The sequence below is a fragment of the Rhopalosiphum maidis genome, chromosome 3 (genome assembly GCF_003676215.2).
Source record: "Rhopalosiphum maidis isolate BTI-1 chromosome 3, ASM367621v3, whole genome shotgun sequence".
NCBI classification, from domain to species: domain Eukaryota; kingdom Metazoa; phylum Arthropoda; class Insecta; order Hemiptera; family Aphididae; genus Rhopalosiphum; species Rhopalosiphum maidis.
Window position 1 is genome coordinate 1,575,988 of NC_040879.1, and position 22,281 is coordinate 1,598,268.

At 26.4% G+C, this 22,281-nt stretch overlaps 2 protein-coding genes across 2 annotated transcripts; both read left to right on the forward strand.

The window, feature by feature from the left end:
* Nucleotides 1-16,836: 16,836 nt before the first annotated feature.
* LOC113559806 lies at nucleotides 16,837-18,573 on the forward strand. Its single transcript, XM_026965566.1, has 4 exons — nucleotides 16,837-17,291; nucleotides 17,569-17,643; nucleotides 17,917-18,015; nucleotides 18,268-18,573. Exons 1-4 carry the CDS (start codon nucleotides 17,256-17,258, stop codon nucleotides 18,556-18,558), a joined length of 501 nt encoding a protein of 166 aa, XP_026821367.1. The 5' UTR covers nucleotides 16,837-17,255; the 3' UTR covers nucleotides 18,559-18,573.
* On the forward strand, nucleotides 18,560-19,783 carry LOC114253658 (zinc finger MYM-type protein 1-like). Its single transcript, XM_028188617.1, has 3 exons — nucleotides 18,560-18,585; nucleotides 18,711-19,586; nucleotides 19,705-19,783. Exons 1-3 carry the CDS (start codon nucleotides 18,560-18,562, stop codon nucleotides 19,781-19,783), a joined length of 981 nt encoding a protein of 326 aa, XP_028044418.1.
* The last annotated feature ends 2,498 nt before the right edge of the window (nucleotides 19,784-22,281 follow it).

Consider the following 22,281-nt stretch of genomic DNA (forward strand, 5'->3'; position numbering starts at 1 on the left):
AGGTTGTTATTTTCCCCACAGTGTATGAACTCCAATTTATGTCTCACCAATCCTTGAGTGATCTGCATGGTTGCTTTCTAAAAAAACGTTTTCAATTAATTATAGATAAAGGTTGAATAATAACTTAAAAGTTTAGTGTTTTACAAGCAGCTAACTATATAAATTGATAGTGTTGGTATAAACTATCATAAAAACATATGGTTTTTAGTAATTAGGAAATATCAGCTTAGATTAAATAATTAAATGTTCAAAATGCTAAATAGATATCACTTTCTTAATCTAGTTGTGGAGATTTCAAAACTCGAACTTGAGAATTGAGTGTTTTATAAACAGTTCAAAATATTAATCGGAGATATATTTGTCAAAATTACCATATGATTGTATGTTTTATGGTTTTTATAAAGTATCAATTTTAATAAATAATTGAAAGTTCAAAAAGCTAAATAAGTATCATTTTCTAAATTTAGTATTGAAGTTTTCAATACACTAACATAAAAAATCAGTGTTTTATAAACAGATTGAAAATATAAATTGTTAATGTTGGTCACAAATATTATAACATTATTTGTTTTTTAGTAATTATGAAGTATCAGATTAGAATTAATAATTGAATGTTCAAAAATGCAAATAGTATAATTTTCTTAATCTAGTATTAAAGGGTTCAAGACACTAACTTGAAAAATCAGTGTTTTATAAAGAGTTCAAAATATTAATCAGATGTATTTAACAAAATAATAATATAAATGATTAGAAACTAATAAGATTCTAATTGCCAACGATAACCTTAAGAAACAATATTACAAGCTAATGATGGTTACCAATTTTTTCATTAAGATTCAAAACAAATTTAATATTATTCACTATTATTATAAACCACGAACATTGCATAAGTCCATTACTATTGTCAGCATCTTCTTGTTTATTTTCAACATTGGAGGTTGTTATTTTCCCCACAGTGTATGAACTCCAATTTATGTCTCACCAATCCTTGAGTGATCTGCATGGTTGCTTTCTAAAAAAACGTTTTCAATTAATTATAGATAAAGGTTGAATAATAACTTAAAAGTTTAGTGTTTTACAAGCAGCTAACTATATAAATTGATAGTGTTGGTATAAACTATCATAAAAACATATGGTTTTTAGTAATTAGGAAATATCAGCTTAGATTAAATAATTAAATTTTCAAAATGCTAAATAGATATCACTTTCTTAATCTAGTTGTGGAGATTTCAAAACTCGAACTTGAGAATTGAGTGTTTTATAAACAGTTCAAAATATTAATCGGAGATATATTTGTCAAAATTACCATATGATTGTATGTTTTATGGTTTTTATAAAGTATCAATTTTTAATAAATAATTGAAAGTTCAAAAAGCTAAATAAGTATCATTTTCTAAATTTAGTATTGAAGTTTTCAATACACTAACATAAAAAATCAGTGTTTTATAAACAGATTGAAAATATAAATTGTTAATGTTGGTCACAAATATTATAACATTATTTGTTTTTTAGTAATTATGAAGTATCAGATTAGAATTAATAATTGAATGTTCAAAAATGCAAATAGTATAATTTTCTTAATCTAGTATTAAAGGGTTCAAGACACTAACTTGAAAAATCAGTGTTTTATAAACAGTTCAAAATATTAATCAGATGTATTTAACAAAATTATCATATAAATGATTAAAAACTAATAAGATTCTAATTGCCAACGATGACCTTAAGAAACAAGATTACAAGTTAATGCTGCATACCATTTATTTCATTAAGATTCAAAACAAATTTAATATTATTCACTATTACTATAAACCACGAACATTGCATAAGTCCATTACTATTGTCAGCATCTTCTTGTTTATTTTCAACATTGGAGGTTGTTATTTTCCCCACAGGGTATGAACTCCAATTTATGTCTCACCAATCCTTGAGTGATCTGCATGGCTGCTTTCTAAAAAAACGTTTTCAATTAATTATAGATAAAGGTTAATAATAACTTAAAAGTTTAGTGTTTTACAAGCAGCTAACTATATAAATTGATAGTGTTGGTATAACCTATCATAAAAACATATGGTTTTTAGTAATTAGGAAATATCAGCTTAGATTAAATAATTAAATTTTCAAAATGCTAAATAGATATCACTTTCTTAATCTAGTTGTGGAGATTTCAAAACTCGAACTTGAGAATTGAGTATTTTATATACAGTTCAAAATATTAATCGGATATATATTTGTCAAAATTACCATACGATTGTATGTTTTATGGTTTTTATGAAGTATCAATTTTAAATAAATAATTGAAAGTTCAAAAGGCTAAATAAGTATAATTTTCTAAATTTAGTAGTGAAGTTTTAAACACTAACATGAATATTAAGTGTTTTATAAACAGATTGAAAATATAAATTGTTAATGTTGGTCACAAATATTATAACATTATTTGTTTTTTAGTAATTATGAAGTATCAGATTAGAATTAATAATAGAATGTTCAAAAATGAAAAAAAGTATAATTTTCTTAATCTAGTATTAAAGGGTTCAAGACATTAACTTGAAAAATCAGTGTTTTATAAACAGTTCAAAATATTAATCAGATGTATTTAACAAAATAATCATATAAATGATTAGAAACTAATAAGATTCTTATTGCCAACGATAACCTTAAGAAACAATATTACAAGCTAATGATGGTTACCAATTTTTTCATTAAGATTCAAAACAAATTTAATATTATTCACTATTATTATAAACCACGAACATTGCATAAGTCCATTACTATTGTCAGCATCTTCTTGTTTATTTTCAACATTGGAGGTTGTTATTTTCCCCACAGTGTATGAACTCCAATTTATGTCTCACCAATCCTTGAGTGATCTGCATGGTTGCTTTCTAAAAAAACGTTTTCAATTAATTATAGATAAAGGTTGAATAATAACTTAAAAGTTTAGTGTTTTACAAGCAGCTAACTATATAAATTGATAGTGTTGGTATAAACTATCATAAAAACATATGGTTTTTAGTAATTAGGAAATATCAGCTTAGATTAAATAATTAAATTTTCAAAATGCTAAATAGATATCACTTTCTTAATCTAGTTGTGGAGATTTCAAAACTCGAACTTGAGAATTGAGTGTTTTATAAACAGTTCAAAATATTAATCGGATATATATTTGTCAAAATTACCATACGATTGTATGTTTTATGGTTTTTATGAAGTATCAATTTTAAATAAATAATTGAAAGTTCAAAAGGCTAAATAAGTATAATTTTCTAAATTTAGTAGTGAAGTTTTAAACACTAACATAAATATTAAGTGTTTTATAAACAGATTGAAAATATAAATTGTTAATGTTGGTCACAAATATTATAACATTATTTGTTTTTTAGTAATTATGAAGTATCAGATTAGAATTAATAATAGAATGTTCAAAAATGAAAAAAAGTATAATTTTCTTAATCTAGTATTAAAGGGTTCAAGACACTAACTTGAAAAATCAGTGTTTTATAAACAGTTCAAAATATTAATCAGATGTATTTAACAAAATAATAATATAAATGATTAGAAACTAATAAGATTCTAATTGCCAACGATAACCTTAAGAAACAATATTACAAGCTAATGATGGTTACCAATTTTTTCATTAAGATTCAAAATAAATTTAATATTATTCACTATTATTATAAACCACGAACATTGCATAAGTCCATTACTATTGTCAGCATCTTCTTGTTTATTTTCAACATTGGAGGTTGTTATTTTCCCCACAGTGTATGAACTCCAATTTATGTCTCACCAATCCTTGAGTGATCTGCATGGTTGCTTTCTAAAAAAACGTTTTCAATTAATTATAGATAAAGGTTGAATAATAACTTAAAAGTTTAGTGTTTTACAAGCAGCTAACTATATAAATTGATAGTGTTGGTATAAACTATCATAAAAACATATGGTTTTTAGTAATTAGGAAATATCAGCTTAGATTAAATGATTAAATTTTCAAAATGCTAAATAGATATCACTTTCTTAATCTAGTTGTGGAGATTTCAAAACTCGAACTTGAGAATTGAGTGTTTTATAAACAGTTCAAAATATTAATCGGAGATATATTTGTCAAAATTACCATATGATTGTATGTTTTATGGTTTTTATAAAGTATCAATTTTAATAAATAATTGAAAGTTCAAAAAGCTAAATAAGTATCATTTTCTAAATTTAGTATTGAAGTTTTCAATACACTAACATAAAAAATCAGTGTTTTATAAACAGATTGAAAATATAAATTGTTAATGTTGGTCACAAATATTATAACATTATTTGTTTTTTAGTAATTATGAAGTATCAGATTAGAATTAATAATTGAATGTTCAAAAATGCAAATAGTATAATTTTCTTAATCTAGTATTAAAGGGTTCAAGACACTAACTTGAAAAATCAGTGTTTTATAAAGAGTTCAAAATATTAATCAGATGTATTTAACAAAATAATAATATAAATGATTAGAAACTAATAAGATTCTAATTGCCAACGATAACCTTAAGAAACAATATTACAAGCTAATGATGGTTACCAATTTTTTCATTAAGATTCAAAATAAATTTAATATTATTCACTATTATTATAAACCACAATCATTGCATAAGTCCATTACTATTGTCAGCATCTTCTTGTTTATTTTCAACATTGGAGGTTGTTATTTTCCCCACAGTGTATGAACTCCAATTTATGTCTCACCAATCCTTGAGTGATCTGCATGGTTGCTTTCTAAAAAAACGTTTTCAATTAATTATAGATAAAGGTTGAATAATAACTTAAAAGTTTAGTGTTTTACAAGCAGCTAACTATATAAATTGATAGTGTTGGTATAAACTATCATAAAAACATATGGTTTTTAGTAATTAGGAAATATCAGCTTAGATTAAATGATTAAATTTTCAAAATGCTAAATAGATATCACTTTCTTAATCTAGTTGTGGAGATTTCAAAACTCGAACTTGAGAATTGAGTGTTTTATAAACAGTTCAAAATATTAATCGGAGATATATTTGTCAAAATTACCATATGATTGTATGTTTTATGGTTTTTATAAAGCATCAATTTTTAATAAATAATTGAAAGTTCAAAAAGCTAAATAAGTATCATTTTCTAAATTTAGTATTGAAGTTTTCAATACACTAACATAAAAAATCAGTGTTTTATAAACAGATTGAAAATATAAATTGTTAATGTTGGTCACAAATATTATAACATTATTTGTTTTTTAGTAATTATGAAGTATCAGATTAGAATTAATAATTGAATGTTCAAAAATGCAAATAGTATAATTTTCTTAATCTAGTATTAAAGGGTTCAAGACACTAACTTGAAAAATCAGTGTTTTATAAAGAGTTCAAAATATTAATCAGATGTATTTAACAAAATAATAATATAAATGATTAGAAACTAATAAGATTCTAATTGCCAACGATAACCTTAAGAAACAATATTACAAGCTAATGATGGTTACCAATTTTTTCATTAAGATTCAAAACAAATTTAATATTATTCACTATTATTATAAACCACGAACATTGCATAAGTCCATTACTATTGTCAGCATCTTCTTGTTTATTTTCAACATTGGAGGTTGTTATTTTTCCCACAGGGTATGAACTCCAATTTATGTCTCACCAATCCTTGAGTGATCTGCATGGCTGCTTTCTAAAAAAATGTTTTCAATTAATTATAGATAATGGTTGAATAATAACTTAAAAGTTTATTGTTTTACAAGCAGATAACTATATAAATTGATAGTGTTGGTATAAACTATCATAAAAACATATGGTTTTTTAGTAATCAAGAAATAATACCTTAGATTAAATAATTAAATGTTCAAACTGCTAAATAGGTATCATTTTCTTAATCTAGTTGTGGAGATTTCAAAACTCGAACTTGAGAATTGAGTGTTTTATAAACAGTTCAAAATATTAATCGGATATATATTTGTCAAAATTACCATATGATTGTATGTTTTATGGTTTTTATAAAGTATCAATTATAAATAAATAATTGAAAGTTCAAAAGGCTAAATAAGTATCATTTTCTAAATTTAGAAGTGAAGTTTTCAAAACACTAACATAAATATTCAGTGTTTTATAAACAGAATGAAAATATAAATTGTTAATGTTGGTCAAAAATATTATAACATTATTTGTTTTTTAGTAATTATGAAGTATCAGATTAGAATTAATAATTGAATGTTCAAAAATGCAAAAAAGCATAATTTTCTTAATCTAGTATTAAAGGGTTCAAGACACTAACTTGAAAAATCAGTGTTTTATAAACAGTTCAAAATATTAATCAGATGTATTTAACAAAATTATCATATAAATGATTAAAAACTAATAAGATTCTTATTGCCAACGATGACCTTAAGAAACAAGATTACAAGTTAATGCTGCATACCATTTTTTTCATTAAGATTCAAAACAAATTTAATATTATTCACTATTACTATAAACCACGAACATTGCATAAGTCCATTACTATTGTTAGCATCTTCTTGTTTATTTTCAACATTGGAGGTTGTTATTTTCCCCACAGGGTATGAAGTCCAATTTATGTCTCACCAATCCTTGAGTGATCTGCATGGCTGCTTTCTAAAAAAACGTTTTCAATTAATTATAGATAAAGGTTAATAATAACTTAAAAGTTTAGTGTTTTACAAGCAGCTAACTATATAAATTGATAGTGTTGGTATAAACTATCATAAAAACATATGGTTTTTAGTAATTAGGAAATATCAGCTTAGATTAAATAATTAAATTTTCAAAATGCTAAATAGATATCACTTTCTTAATCTAGTTGTGGAGATTTCAAAACTCGAACTTGAGAATTGAGTTTTTATATACAGTTCAAAATATTAATCGGATATATATTTGTCAAAATTACCATATGATTGTATGTTTTATGGTTTTTATAAAGTATCAATTATAAATAAATAATTGAAAGTTCAAAAGGCTAAATAAGTATCATTTTCTAAATTTAGAAGTGAAGTTTTCAAAACACTAACATAAATATTCAGTGTTTTATAAACAGAATGAAAATATAAATTGTTAATGTTGGTCTAAAATATTATAACATTATTTGTTTTTTAGTAATTATGAAGTATCAGATTAGAATTAATAATTGAATGTTCAAAAATGCAAAAGAGCATAATTTTCTTAATCTAGTATTAAAGGGTTCAAGACACTAACTTGAAAAATCAGTGTTTTATAAACAGTTCAAAATATTAATCAGATGTATTTAACAAAATTATCATATAAATGATTAAAAACTAATAAGATTCTTATTGCCAACGATGACCTTAAGAAACAAGATTACAAGTTAATGCTGCATACCATTTTTTTCATTAAGATTCAAAACAAATTTAATATTATTCACTATTACTATAAACCACGAACATTGCATAAGTCCATTACTATTGTCAGCATCTTCTTGTTTATTTTCAACATTGGAGGTTGTTATTTTCCCCACAGGGTATGAAGTCCAATTTATGTCTCACCAATCCTTGAGTGATCTGCATGGCTGCTTTCTAAAAAAACGTTTTCAATTAATTATAGATAAAGGTTGAATAATAACTTAAAAGTTTAGTGTTTTACAAGCAGCTAACTATATAAATTGATAGTGTTGGTATAAACTATCATAAAAACATATGGTTTTTAGTAATTAGGAAATATCAGCTTAGATTAAATAATTAAATTTTCAAAATGCTAAATAGATATCACTTTCTTAATCTAGTTGTGGAGATTTCAAAACTCGAACTTGAGAATTGAGTTTTTATATACAGTTCAAAATATTAATCGGATATATATTTGTCAAAATTACCATATGATTGTATGTTTTATGGTTTTTATAAAGTATCAATTTTTAATAAATAATTGAAAGTTCAAAATGCTAAATAAGTATCATTTTCTAAATTTAGAAGTGAAGTTTTCAAAACACTAACATAAATATTCAGTGTTTTATAAACAGAATGAAAATATAAATTGTTAATGTTGGTCAAAAATATTATAACATTATTTGTTTTTTAGTAATTATGAAGTATCAGATTAGAATTAATAATTGAATGTTCAAAAATGCAAAAGAGCATAATTTTCTTAATCTAGTATTAAAGGGTTCAAGACACTAACTTGAAAAATCAGTGTTTTATAAACAGTTCAAAATATTAATCAGATGTATTTAACAAAATTATCATATAAATGATTAAAAACTAATAAGATTCTTATTGCCAACGATGACCTTAAGAAACAAGATTACAAGTTAATGCTGCATACCATTTTTTTCATTAAGATTCAAAACAAATTTAATATTATTCACTATTACTATAAACCACGAACATTGCATAAGTCCATTACTATTGTCAGCATCTTCTTGTTTATTTTCAACATTGGAGGTTGTTATTTTCCCCACAGGGTATGAAGTCCAATTTATGTCTCACCAATCCTTGAGTGATCTGCATGGCTGCTTTCTAAAAAAACGTTTTCAATTAATTATAGATAAAGGTTAATAATAACTTAAAAGTTTAGTTTTTTACAAGCAGCTAACTATATAAATTGATAGTGTTGGTATAACCTATCATAAAAACATATGGTTTTTAGTAATTAGGAAATATCAGCTTAGATTAAATAATTAAATTTTCAAAATGCTAAATAGATATCACTTTCTTAATCTAGTTGTGGAGATTTCAAAACTCGAACTTGAGAATTGAGTTATTATATACAGTTCAAAATATTAATCGGATATATATTTGTCAAAATTACCATATGATTGTATGTTTTATGGTTTTTATAAAGTATCAATTATAAATAAATAATTGAAAGTTCAAAAGGCTAAATAAGTATCATTTTCTAAATTTAGAAGTGAAGTTTTCAAAACACTAACATAAATATTCAGTGTTTTATAAACAGAATGAAAATATAAATTGTTAATGTTGGTCAAAAATATTATAACATTATTTGTTTTTTAGTAATTATGAAGTATCAGATTAGAATTAATAATTGAATGTTCAAAAATGCAAAAAAGTATAATTTTCTTAATCTAGTATTAAAGGGTTCAAGACACTAACTTGAAAAATCAGTGTTTTATAAACAGTTCAAAATATTAATCAGATGTATTTAACAAAATTATCATATAAATGATTAAAAACTAATAAGATTCTAATTGCCAAAGATAACCTTAAGTCACAATATTACAAGTTAATGATGCAGACCATTTTTTTCATTAAGATTCAAAACAAATTTAATATTATTCACTTTTACTATAAACCACGAACATTGCATAAGTCCATTACTATTGTCAGCATCTTCTTGTTTATTTTCAACATTGGAGGTTGTTACTTTCCCCACAGGGTATGAACTCCAATTTATGTCTCACCAATCCTTGAGTGATCTGCATGGCTGCTTTCTAAAAAAATGTTTTCAATTAATTATAGATAATGGTTGAATAATGGCTTAAAGGTTTAGTGTTTTACAAGCAGCTAACTATATAAATTGATAACGTTGGTCTAAAATATGATAAAAACATATGTTTTTTTAGTAATTATTAAATATCAGCTTAGATTAAATAATTGAATATTCAAAATGCTAAATAAAAATCTGTTTTTTAATCTAGTAGTGAAGGTTTCAAGCACTTACTTGAGTATTGAGTGTTTTATAAATAGTTAAAAATATGAATTGGTAATATTCGTCAAATTTATAAGTCATAGAAATTGGAAACTTTCACTAGTAGTTGAGAAACAAAATGTACTTTATTAAAAAAAATATTTATTTATATATATTGCAATATAAATATAGGTAATAAATATATCCTAGACTGACAAATTATCTCTTTTCAGAATCGTTTTTTGTATAGATGTAATGATTCCATCATTGCATTTAAATTTAACACATCCATTATAGTTACCTTATCCCCACCCCCACTATACAGCAGAGCGAGTTTTATATTTTATATTGCGCACTACAGGATAATAGTACCTTAAGCTACTTAAAAATACTATACCTATTATATACATTTTATTATAAACACATAGGTATACAATTCACATAACCATATGTATTATTGTATATTATTTAAATTTTCATGTCCATATTTGTTGTTATTCAAAGATAATAAGTATTATTATATAGACAATAAGTTCAGATAAATACATTAAATAATATTATGTAACATTTTTCTGTCATAAGATTTATATTATGTTAATTAATTAGGCTTCTGGAGTGTAATAGTTATCCAACACTCAATTAATAAAAATCAATATATAAACTTTATTATGTATTTTGGTGAATAATATGCAGTATTAAACAAATGCTGTTTGTTAAATTTTGCTCAAGAGTAAATAAATTATTTGATAATTAATAATAATAATTAAATTCATAATCATCAATAAGTTTTAATTTATGGCCTCAATAACTTATAACTTAATTTACTTAATATATAAAGAACTAAATATCAAGTTTATTATATAAAGATTTTTCTATTAAATTTTCGAATTGCTATTTCACTGAACGTAATTACATTTTTAATCTAATTTAATTGTGGAACATGGAGAGTTTTAAAGTTGTTAGTGAATATTGATATATTATACATTAATACGATCAATCAAAAAATATTTTTTATTCTTAAACAATGTCAAGTTAACACATTTTGACGGCCGGTTTCACGAATCGAATCTTAAATCACACACTCATAATCATAAAAAAACAAAATAAAAAACATTATACAACACAATATTTAAAATAAAAAATAAAATTATATGATATTTAACGATTTTTCGTGGTTTGATAAACAAGTCTGGTGCTTTTGATTATCGTACAAACAAAACATTTAAATATTTACATATTATAAAATACGTCTAAGACATATCTATTGATTCAATATAATGAAATAGTTTGTATTTTTCTTACACTTGAAAAAAAATATATTTTTAAGAAATATGTTAAGCTAACGGCTGGATGTAGATATTGTATACCCATTTATACATCTGGACAGATGGTACGCAATATTTTTTGGTGTGTTTGAAAATCGACCACCCACAATAGGGTATTATTTCAACACCAATGTATTATAAGACATATTTTGGTGAAGTCTACAGTGGCGTCGCAAAAACGACGTCTTTGTTAACATTCTATATAGTAGGGGCCAATAGACATATTATTACAATTTCTATAACAATAATAAGAAGGCGGGTGTCTTCTAATATATTTCTCCGATCAAAAATAATCAATAATGGATTTAAAAATACAATACATACGAATGTGGTATCTTTTAAATCACGTTCCCTTATATGGTAAAACAGAAATGTACATTCAATTATTTTATATACAGCGGAAATGCCTTCGTTTATTATACATTAAGTATGGTTTGGTGAGTACTACTATACCTATCCATATTGTAACAACAGTGGAATTATAATGGAAACATTGAATATACGATAATAATATAATAGAACTCTAGCTTATTTTTTTCAACAGGCATCTTTTGTCATAATAGTAGCTTATTTCTGTTAATGTATAAGCATAAAGCACAATTGTCTCAAAGGTATGTAATTTATTGATTTAATGAAATATTATATATTATCATTTACATTATATACAATATAAAATTATATTACAATTTAATACAGTATCTTCTTATAGGTACCACTGACCTTTTGTGGTAATACAATCATTGTATCCAATATTCATTGTCTACAACTGCATTTATCTGACACTAATAATATATTGATTTTTAATATATATTATTAACTAAATAATAAATATACCTACTAAAAATTATATCTAACTAATATTTAGTTAATTATTGTAACATTTGTAATATTTAGGCGTGATATTTCAAAATATTAAAATATGAGTTATGATGCATCTTAACATGTGCTATGAGGGGGAATTTTTTAATATTTTATTTGAACAAAAATGTATTATTATAAATAATTTATTGGTTTAGACCTATTTAACAATTTAAGGTTTGCAATATTATATCTTATTCATTGTGTTTGCGCTATGCGCAATAAGCGCAAATCAAAAAATTATTATTATTATTATTTTAATTTACCTAATATTATTACCAACTTATTATTTGTCACATTAAAATTGCTCGTTCATCGGCGATTGCATGTCTGGGGTTTCGTGCATATGGTCAGTCACAGAACACGGCACCGGCCGCGTGATAATAAGAAGTCGAAGGTTGAGAGCAATACGTGAGGTCCGAACATTTTCTCGACTTTATTATCGAAAAATAACCAGTTTAATGCACTGAAAGCAACGAGTAACGACCCGTCTCAATATATATTTCCAATAATTCGTTTCATTTATAAAATGACCCGTCAGTTACCAATTCTTAAGAGGCCATAGGGCATTGCATAAAACGTCGAAAGTAACAATAACACCTAAATTGCAATACGTATAAAATACGTAGCTATGGTACAAATACCACCCACATGCAAAGAAGACGGTTACACGTTCTATAAGCAAGAATTGTACAGAGATCGATTTATTTTACTTATTGCTATACAAGGTAGAATAAAGGACCGAGAAACACAATGAAGACGACAAAGTCTTTCAGTGCACGTGTGTCGTCTGCATATATATGTATAAATGGTACAGGGGATTCAAATGTCCGACTGCGTAACTTTGTTCGAAAAATATATTGCTTATCGAAATAATATTTCGGTACCTACGTCGTAGAATGTATATTGTTAAGTAGGTCCTACCTACTATTTTAAAAAGTTTCCATAATAGTGCACGTCGTGCGATGTTCACCGTAGAAAAAATCATTGTCGCCATCATCCGAGTATATAAATCTTCATATTGTAAAAGGTAAAATACAAAAGTGTCATTTGTATAGGTACATTATTATTATTGTACTTGGTGGGTCTATATCACAATGGGTGTCAAGATTCTGTAAGTATACTGCACTATACAGTATATAATAATATATTAATATATATTATATGTATGAGATCAGGCCTCTACATCGGCCACATCACATTTTCGGCCCTGGTACAGAACTAAATTCGAGCTCTTTTTTAATAATAATTAATTTTTTTATATGAATATACCTTAAATACTAGTTTTGTGTATTGATTATAAGAGTGAGATAATTGAAAAATAAAATACCAACAAATGTATAGTTATCCCTTAAGAATTAAAAACATGATGTGTAATATCATGTAGATACACAATACCATTAATAGTACACACTAAAAATGTATGTTAAAAGTTAAAATCTCGAAAACATTTGTTAGGTAAAAACAAAATAGTGTGATCGCTATAACTTATACTGTATAATATTTTAATGTATGTATGTATAGTTCTGGACTTCTGGTAAACTTATAAATTATAATACTTAATACACATTATTACTTGAATTCATATTTCTATATCAACTAATTTTTTTTTATCAGTTATTATTTAAGTTTAAATATTACTTATATTTCAGATTATACATTTTATTCGTATTATAGTTATTATTAGGCTAGTTATTATGAAATCTGTAAATAATACCAATACTTTTAGTGTGACACATTACTGACAGTGTAGAACCATAAACATATTAATAAATTAATAAATATATTAATATGTCTTCTATTGTCTATGTGTAGAACTGCACGTTTGTCGTTTACACAAAATAAGTATATGATAATATCACGATATAATATATAAATAAAAAACTAACTTATGTCTAGAGAAACATTCTTTCATTTAATATTACACTAATAAATTATTATAAAAATAATATCACGTGTATACATTTTATAAATAAACCAACTTTGGTACTATCTTGGGAAAGATTGTTTTCAAGTTATTAATATTTGTGTGATATCATAATATTTAAGATATTATCATAAGCCACAGAATAAGCATAATATGATTTTCGAGTTGATTAAAAAAAATCCTAAAATTATACTTGAAAAAAATTTAAGTATTAAAACATTTTTCTAATATCCCTTGAAGGCGAACGCCGGGCCTTGGTACCATGGGTCTTTCTGACTCCCCCATATGGGAGCCCTGTATGAGATGTTTCTAAACATATTCACTAGAATAAAAGAACTGTTTTTGTATTACTGTAATAGTGATATTGTGATATATTTAATACCAAACTATACTACAATTTTTATTACATGGCTTATATATTTTCACATAAGTAAAAACTCTAAAAACTTTTGTTAATACACGTATACTTTTTTTAGTTCATATATTACACACGCATTTCGGTACTGCACACTAAAATAGAAGCTGATTACGTATAAAATATATTACCGCTGAATATCAATATAATATACCATAATAATAAATAATTAAATAATATAAAATAAAATAACGAAAAACCGATAGGGTATTTAATACACATCCAGGATATATTATCTGTATTGATTCTGTAAAATCAAACAATTTGTATTTTTCTACTCGTGTAAAAAATATATTTTTAAGAAAAAATGTCAAGCTAACTGCCAGATGTAGGTATTGTATAGGTACGCATTTATACTTAGGAACAATCTGATGTATTATGGGACATATTTTGGAGAAGTCTGCAGTGGCGTCGCAGAGACGACGTTTTTGTTAATATTCTGTGTAGGCGCCAATGGTCAATGAACATATTATTACAATTTATATAACAACTAGCTGTCCCCGTGCACTTCGTCGTCCTTATAAAATGCACCCGTCTTAAGTTTGGTTGCCTTATGCTAACATTGAGCGTGAGGATAAATACTATTTTTGGTTTTCTGATTTGGTGTATAGACGATATTTCCAATATATCAACTTTTTATCAAATATTCACTTAAAAATTTCTGTTTTTTTTTATTTTTTGATATTTTTAGTATCCTAGCAACCACTTAGAAAAAATATCAAACAATTATTAAACAATTAAAAATACTTGAAATATTGTACAGAGGTTCCTTAAGCAGTGAAGGGGCGTACTAATAATTAACTTCGGGCTGATTTATGAATCTAAACCATCCAGGGCGTCACCCAAACGCATACAAAACAATTCATTCAAATCAGTCCAACCGTTTATAAGGTGTTCAGTGGCATACACACGTACAGTAGAATAATATATATAAATATAATATAATAAGTAAGCGGGTATTATACATTAAGTATGGTTTGATGAGTACTACTATACCTATCCATATTGTAACAACAGTGGAATTATAATGGATCCATTGAATATACGATAATAATATGATAGAACTCTAGCGCTTTTTTTAACTGGCGTCTGATGTTGTCATAATGGTACGACGTTTATTATGTTCTATATTTATAATTTTTATATTATATTAACTATTAAGTGAGTACATTATTATGTGCTTTATTTATAAATTTATACTTAGAAGTTCTCGCAGAACATACGTCTATATTCATGTCTTAAGTACCTATTTATTTATATTAAATTCGTATTTTAATAGAATTATAAAATGCTAAATTTGTACCAGAGATATTATAAAAATATATAAAAATTATTTATTTACCTCTATATATGAATTGCAGTCAGTTAGCGAGATCCAATTAATGACTGCAATCAGCAATTCTTCAGGTGTGAGGCATTTGCTGGTTGACAAAAGTTCGTACATTACGCATCTCTGATTTCGCACTTCACCTGTATTGGTCCTGCTAAGTAATCTGAGCCGCCGGTGCTATAGCACTTTTTAAGAAAAATATAAAATAAAGCATTAGTGTTTAATTAAATGAGATGAATACAGAAATACCATTAAAAAATATTCACAACAATTATTTAGCAAGCCATAGGTATAGTTAATGACAAATACACATGACGTCATAATTTCGTTGCCGCTTTAATAATATATATATATACTCAGTACACAGTATACTTTATTACGTGAATATTACATTTCTCAGTTATAACTCAACTCAATAATTTATTGGTTTAGACCTTGTAACGTCTCGCACAATGTAATCCCCAGGTTCGGTGTGTGGAGCGTACATTGAAAAAAATGGTAATGTCGCCAACCCATTGGCGAGATTTGGAAACCGAAATATTATAGTTTACCGATTTGATCAAATTAGTTGTTACTTTTTCCGGGCATTTAAAAATTTGTGTTTTGTGTGCATTTCCACCTTATAGAATTATTATTCTTCCTCAAAACCACATAAAAATATTTCTGATGTACTATTAACTCACCTGCCTCTTTCAAAATTGTCCATTATATGATACGTATTAGGTATAACTTTTGTTTAAGTCAAAAATATAACACACTTAATCCACTATTGCGAATGATGTACTGGTGAGAACTTGCTGTATATTATAATTGGTGACAATGATCGATTAATATATATTTATCGTATCTTATCGTTATCGTATTATTTTCACTCGCAGTCACTCGTGAGTCGTGGTTTCCCATCGATCGTCGCTAAAATTAAATTTAATTAAAAATAATTGTTGATATTTTATTATTTTTTTTTTTTTTGATAAAAGTTTGGGAAACTGACTATTTTAGACCGTACCAGTATTTCGTTTACCGTATCATGCACCGAACAAAGTACGTCGACGACATTACATAATGGTTATATGATATTACATGGCCGGTATATTCTATATTGAATATTTTAATTGATGTCTAATTAGTAATTAATATATTGACGGCCAGTCACTCCGAACCATGGGTACTGGGCAATGGTGATTGTGTGTGTGAACTTCTTTAAGTAGATCGGTGTCGTCTTCGGGCTTTGGCAGAGGGGTCCGCGGGACGGAGAGCGCTATCGCATCATATAATAATATGTTAATATAAAAAATTGAATTTAGTCCGTTACAACCTATTTAACAATTTAAAGCTTAAAACAGTGGCGTAAACTGGGGGTCGCACGGGGTCGCACTTGCAACCCCTGAAAATATCATAGGGTCGCAAGAGTATCTTTTTGCGACTCCAAAAAATTACGATTTCAATTATCAAAAAATTGAAATATCAATATAATAATAAACTAACTAATTTATATTTTGAGAACCAATGTTTAACGTTGTCTTGAAGCACTGGAATTATTATTATACTATATCCTTTCCACATTTATTTATAGTTTTGTTATTAATAATTTTCTATTATTATACCAATATGTATATTTATTGTGATCGGCCGACTCGAGTCTCAATGGTAGCTGATAATGAAAACGTGTTTCATAGTTTAAAATTACTATTTGTTTGTTTTATTCATGAATTTAATTTTTACACTTGTTATTTCTTATTCGTGATCGACTTAAAATTAAGTACTTACTACAATGGACAAATTTCTTATAAAAGTATCGAAGTCAAAAGTAAGTGTCTATTTTTACTTTAAATTCATATAATTGTTTAGTCTTTAGTACACATATTTAGTATACATTAAGTTAAGAGTAGCCATTAAAATATATTACTGATTTATATTATATTAAAACTACAATTTTGATGAATAAAACAGTTTATTTTTGATCTGTAATTTAATTTTTATATTAATTATTAAGGTAATATTATATTATTGGGAAAATTAAATTTATTTTGCTATATATTTTTTTATTATTTTGATTCTAATAAATTGTTGTACCTGCTTATTAGAAAAATACTAATGCTGAGAAAAATGTTAACTTACCTGAAGAAAACCACCTTTCCCCAGAAAAAAGATCAAAAATGGTAAATACAGTTAATACTTAATTTCATATCATATCTTTAGTATTAATTTACAATTTATTGAAATTAAATTTATATTAATTTAATATCATTTAATATTTAAGGATATTTTGGTTAACAGTAAACACTTTACCTTAATAAATTTAAAGTGAAAATTCTGTAACTAGTTACCTACGTTAAATAAATAATAGTAAATGTATTGGTTATTTTGTGTAGTATAAAAGTGATAAATATGTATATAAATCATGTTTGTATTAATTTCATTGATCATTTTAGGATATTCTACCAAATACCAAGGACATAAATCAAATTCAGAATGCTATATCTAGCCATGTAGGTACATCAAAGTCAGATCAAACTACAAATACACTATTGGTAAATATAAAATATTGCATTCAATTTTAATCTTTAAACCAATGATAAAAGTTTTGAATTTTAAATAGTATGTACATGCAATCACAAAACATAAAACAAGTATTGAAATAATTATAATTTCAATTTGTAGAATTTTAAATGTTGTACAAAATAGTCAATATTCACTCATTTTTATACTCTTTAATAAATTGAATAATTGTATATGGTATTTGTTAAAATTTATTTTAATTTCAAGTATATATATTTATCTAGATAAGTGACAATCTTAATCGAGATCCTGGTCATAAGAATACAAATGCTTTAATTTTATTTTCAAGTGGGTTTGGACCGTATCAACCAAATAACATTATATTTCCACAGCATTTAGGAAGAAAATTTCGAACAGAGTGGTATACTTCTTTTCCTTGGATAGAATATAGTCCTAGCAGTAACTCTGCATATTGTTTTTACTGTCGTGTTTTTCCATCTAAAACATCAGATCCAACTTTTGTTAGTGTTGGATTCAAGCAATGGTCAAAAGCTAGTTTCAAGTCTTTTCCTTAGCATGAAAAATCATTTGGACACAAAGAAGCTAGTGCCAAATTAGCTGGTTATAAAAATTCTAAGAAATCTGGGAGTATAATTAGCAAAGTTAATACACACCATCAGCAGATAGTAGCTGATAATCGAGCCTATTTAAAATGTATTTTAGACAGTTTACTTTTTTGTGCTCGTCAAGGAATAGCTATCAGAGGTCATAGAGTAGACGAAGACTCTTCAAACAAAGGAAACTTTCTAGAACTATTAACACTTCGTGCTAAAGATAATGATATTATTCAACGATATTTTATTGAAAAAGAAAAGACATTTCGTTATGTCAGTGGTGATTACACAAATACATTTCTTGAGTATTTAGCTAATATTGTTATTGAAAATATAATTGATAATGTAATAGCTGCGGGTATTTTCAGTATAATAGTTGACGAAACTCAAGATTTGTCTCGACATGAACAAGTCGCAATTATTATAAGATACGCAACAAAAGATTTATCTCCAGCAGAAGTTTTTCTTGGTTTTTATAAAACAGAAAATACAGATGGAGAAACACTTTCAATGTTAATAAAATCAACTCTTGTATCTCATGGTTTAAAAATAGAAAACTTGAGAGGGCAGTGTTACGACGGTGCAGCGTCAATGAGAGGGTCGTATAAAGGGGTACAAGCAAGAATTAAAGAAGAAAATCATTTAGCAATGTACATTCACTGTAATGCACATATTTTAAATTTATGCCTTATAGATTTGGCTAAACAAGTATCTTATGTAAGAAATGTATTTGGAACATTAAATACATTACATAATTTTATTGGTGCATCATCCAAGAGGCATGCGATTTTTGAAAAAATGTATTCAGTTTTAAATATAAGTACATGTGAAGGACCTAAAACTTTAAAAAGTCTCAGTGATACTAGGTGGAGTTGCCGACTAGATGCCCTCAAGGCGGTTTTATTCAATTTTCAAACTGTGGTTAGTACTTTAGAAGATATTTCGGAAAATGATGCTGTTTATGGATCTGATGCTAATGCATTACTAAAGTCAATAAATACTTTTGAATTTTTATTTTGTATATACTTTCTTAAAAAGATACTGTTGTTAACTAATATTTTATCAAAGTATTTACAATCAAGTTCAATAATTTATAGTAATGTACAGTCAATGGCAAAAGAAACAATACAAGAATTATGCAATATGCGGTGTGAAGAAAGTTTTAATAACACTTGGAATGAAGTAGACATTTTAAGAAAACAATATAATGTTTCTTCTCCTATACTTCCCAGAAAGCAAAAAATACCAGCTAAACTTGGCGGTGGATTGAAGGAGGTTGAAAATACTACCATAAATAAACATTATAAAATAAATATATATTTTGCTGTTCTGGATAATATTATAAATGACATGAGTGAAAGGTTTGAAGAAAATAATTTATATATTTTAAACTGTATGCAAGACATACTCTTAAATGATACTCCAAATAATAATTCTTTTAAAGAAATAAATAAAATGTATGGTTTTGATGAGGATAATCTTAAAGCAGAAACAAAAATTTTAAATAGGATGTATAAAGCTGTACATAATCAAAGTAATGTGCAATCAAAAATCAATTTCATTGCATCAGAAAATTATAAAGCTGGATTTCCAACATTAACAAGTTTGATACAATTATTTATTACTATACCAACTAACTCCGCATCATGCGAAAGAAGTTTTTCTTGTTTACGTAGGTTAAAAACATATTTAAGAACCACAATGGGACAATCAAGATTAAACAGTCTTGGAATCTTGCAAATTGAACGTGAAAGATCATCTCTTATAGATAAAGATTTAGTAATAGAAAAATTCAGTGCTGCCGCAGAATGTAGAGGCCGCCGATTACTACTGCAGTAAATGATATTATTCCCTCAGTAAAAAACCAACTAATATTTTAAATCTACCTATAATGTATATATATATATTATATTGTATTAGGTATTATATTACACAAAAAATATAAATGGCAGCTGTTATTAAAATATAAATTTTATAAAATAAAAAAATTGTTTTTTTTTAATGTACTCATATATTGTTTAAGAAAATTATAAATATTTTATTGACAGTAAGTAATTATATACCCTATTTATAGCGTATATTCATAATACTAATTGCCAATAGATACAATATGTGTTTAAGGTTAAAATAGTTTTGTTGAATTTATGTACTTGTAATGTTAAATCTAGAATAAAATAAAATATTTTAGGGGGGTGTGGGGGGCAAAGCCCCCCACAAGTCTGTCTAACCTAGAAACTGATTGCAACCCTAACAATTTAGCCCAATTTACGCCACTGGCTTAAAATATTATATCTTATTCTTAAATTCATTGTATTTGTGCTGTGCTCAATAAGTGCAAATTAAAATGTTATTATTATCATATTCATTAACCTAATATTATTTATCAAATTATTAAAATCATGCATTCTTAGGGGATTGCATGTCTGGGGCTTCGTGCATATAGTCAGTCACAGAACACGGCACCGACCGCCTGGTAATAATAAGCCGAAGGTCAATAGCAATACGTGAGATTCGAACATTTTCTCGGCTTTATAGAAAAATAACCATTGTAACGCACTGTACACGACCTTTTTCAATATATATTTTCCGCTGTTCGTTTCATTTCTAAAACGACCCGTCCGTCACCAATTCTTAAGGCGGCCGCGTGGCACTGTATAAAACACGGAAAGCAACAATAACAACTAAAATGCAATACGTGTAAAAGTTATGGTACAAATACCACCCACAATGAAGACGGTCACATGTTATCTAAAAAGAAACTATACAGAGGACGATTTATTTTACTTATCGCTGTATAGAGTAGAATAAAGAAACGAGAAACACCAAGAAGATGACAAGATCTTGCAGTGCACGTGTGTCGTCTACATAATTTATGTATATTGTACATGGTACAGGGGATGCAAGTGTCCGACTTCCTGACGCCGTACTGCGTATTGCGTTACTTTTGTTCAAAAAATATATTGTCTGTAGAAATAATATTTCGGCACGTCGTAGAATGAATAGTGTTAAGTAGGACCTACCTACCATTTTAAATAGTATCCATAAGAACGCACGTCGTGCGATGTTAACCGTAGAAAAAAATCATTGTCGCTATCGTCCGAGTATCAATAAATCTTTATATTGTAAAAGGTAAAATACAAAAGTGTCATTTGTAGGAACGTTATTATTATACTTGGCTGGTCTACATAATCTACTCCAACATAATGTTGTCTGGTGGAGTGGAAAAACACAAGTGAAAAGAAAAGGCAGTTAGGTGTATCATGCGATACTCGGAATTTTGGTACGGTCCTAAGATAATCTCGTAAAAATTTCCGACTTCTACATGATAATTATCGATTAATAGATATTTTGGTCCGTTACAACCTATTTAACAATTTAAGGTTTACAATATTATATCTTATACGAAAATTCATTGTATTTGTGCTGTGCTCAATAAGTGTAAATTAAAATATTATTATTATATTCATTAACCTAATATTATTACCAACTTGTTATTTATCACATTATTAAAATTGTGCGTTCATCGGCGATTGAATTGGTGGGGTTGAACGCGTATGTCAGTCACAGAACACGACACCAGCCAAGTAGGTCAGTTACAGAACACGGCACCAGCTGCGTGGTAATAATAGGTTGAAGGTTGAGAGCAATACGTGAGATCCGAACATTTTCTCGGCTTTATAGAAA

Coding starts and splice junctions, on each gene's coding strand:
- LOC113559806 (XM_026965566.1), top strand. CDS start 17,256: ATGGACAAATTTCTTATAAAAGTATCGAAGTCAAAA. Junction 17,292..17,568: donor TAAAAGTATCGAAGTCAAAA/GTAAGTGTCTAT, acceptor CCTGCTTATTAG/AAAAATACTAATGCTGAGAA. Junction 18,016..18,267: donor AAACTACAAATACACTATTG/GTAAATATAAAA, acceptor ATATTTATCTAG/ATAAGTGACAATCTTAATCG.
- LOC114253658 (XM_028188617.1), top strand. CDS start 18,560: ATGAAAAATCATTTGGACACAAAGAA. Junction 18,586..18,710: donor AATCATTTGGACACAAAGAA/GCTAGTGCCAAA, acceptor TATTTTAGACAG/TTTACTTTTTTGTGCTCGTC. Junction 19,587..19,704: donor GATGCTAATGCATTACTAAA/GTCAATAAATAC, acceptor AGTAATGTACAG/TCAATGGCAAAAGAAACAAT.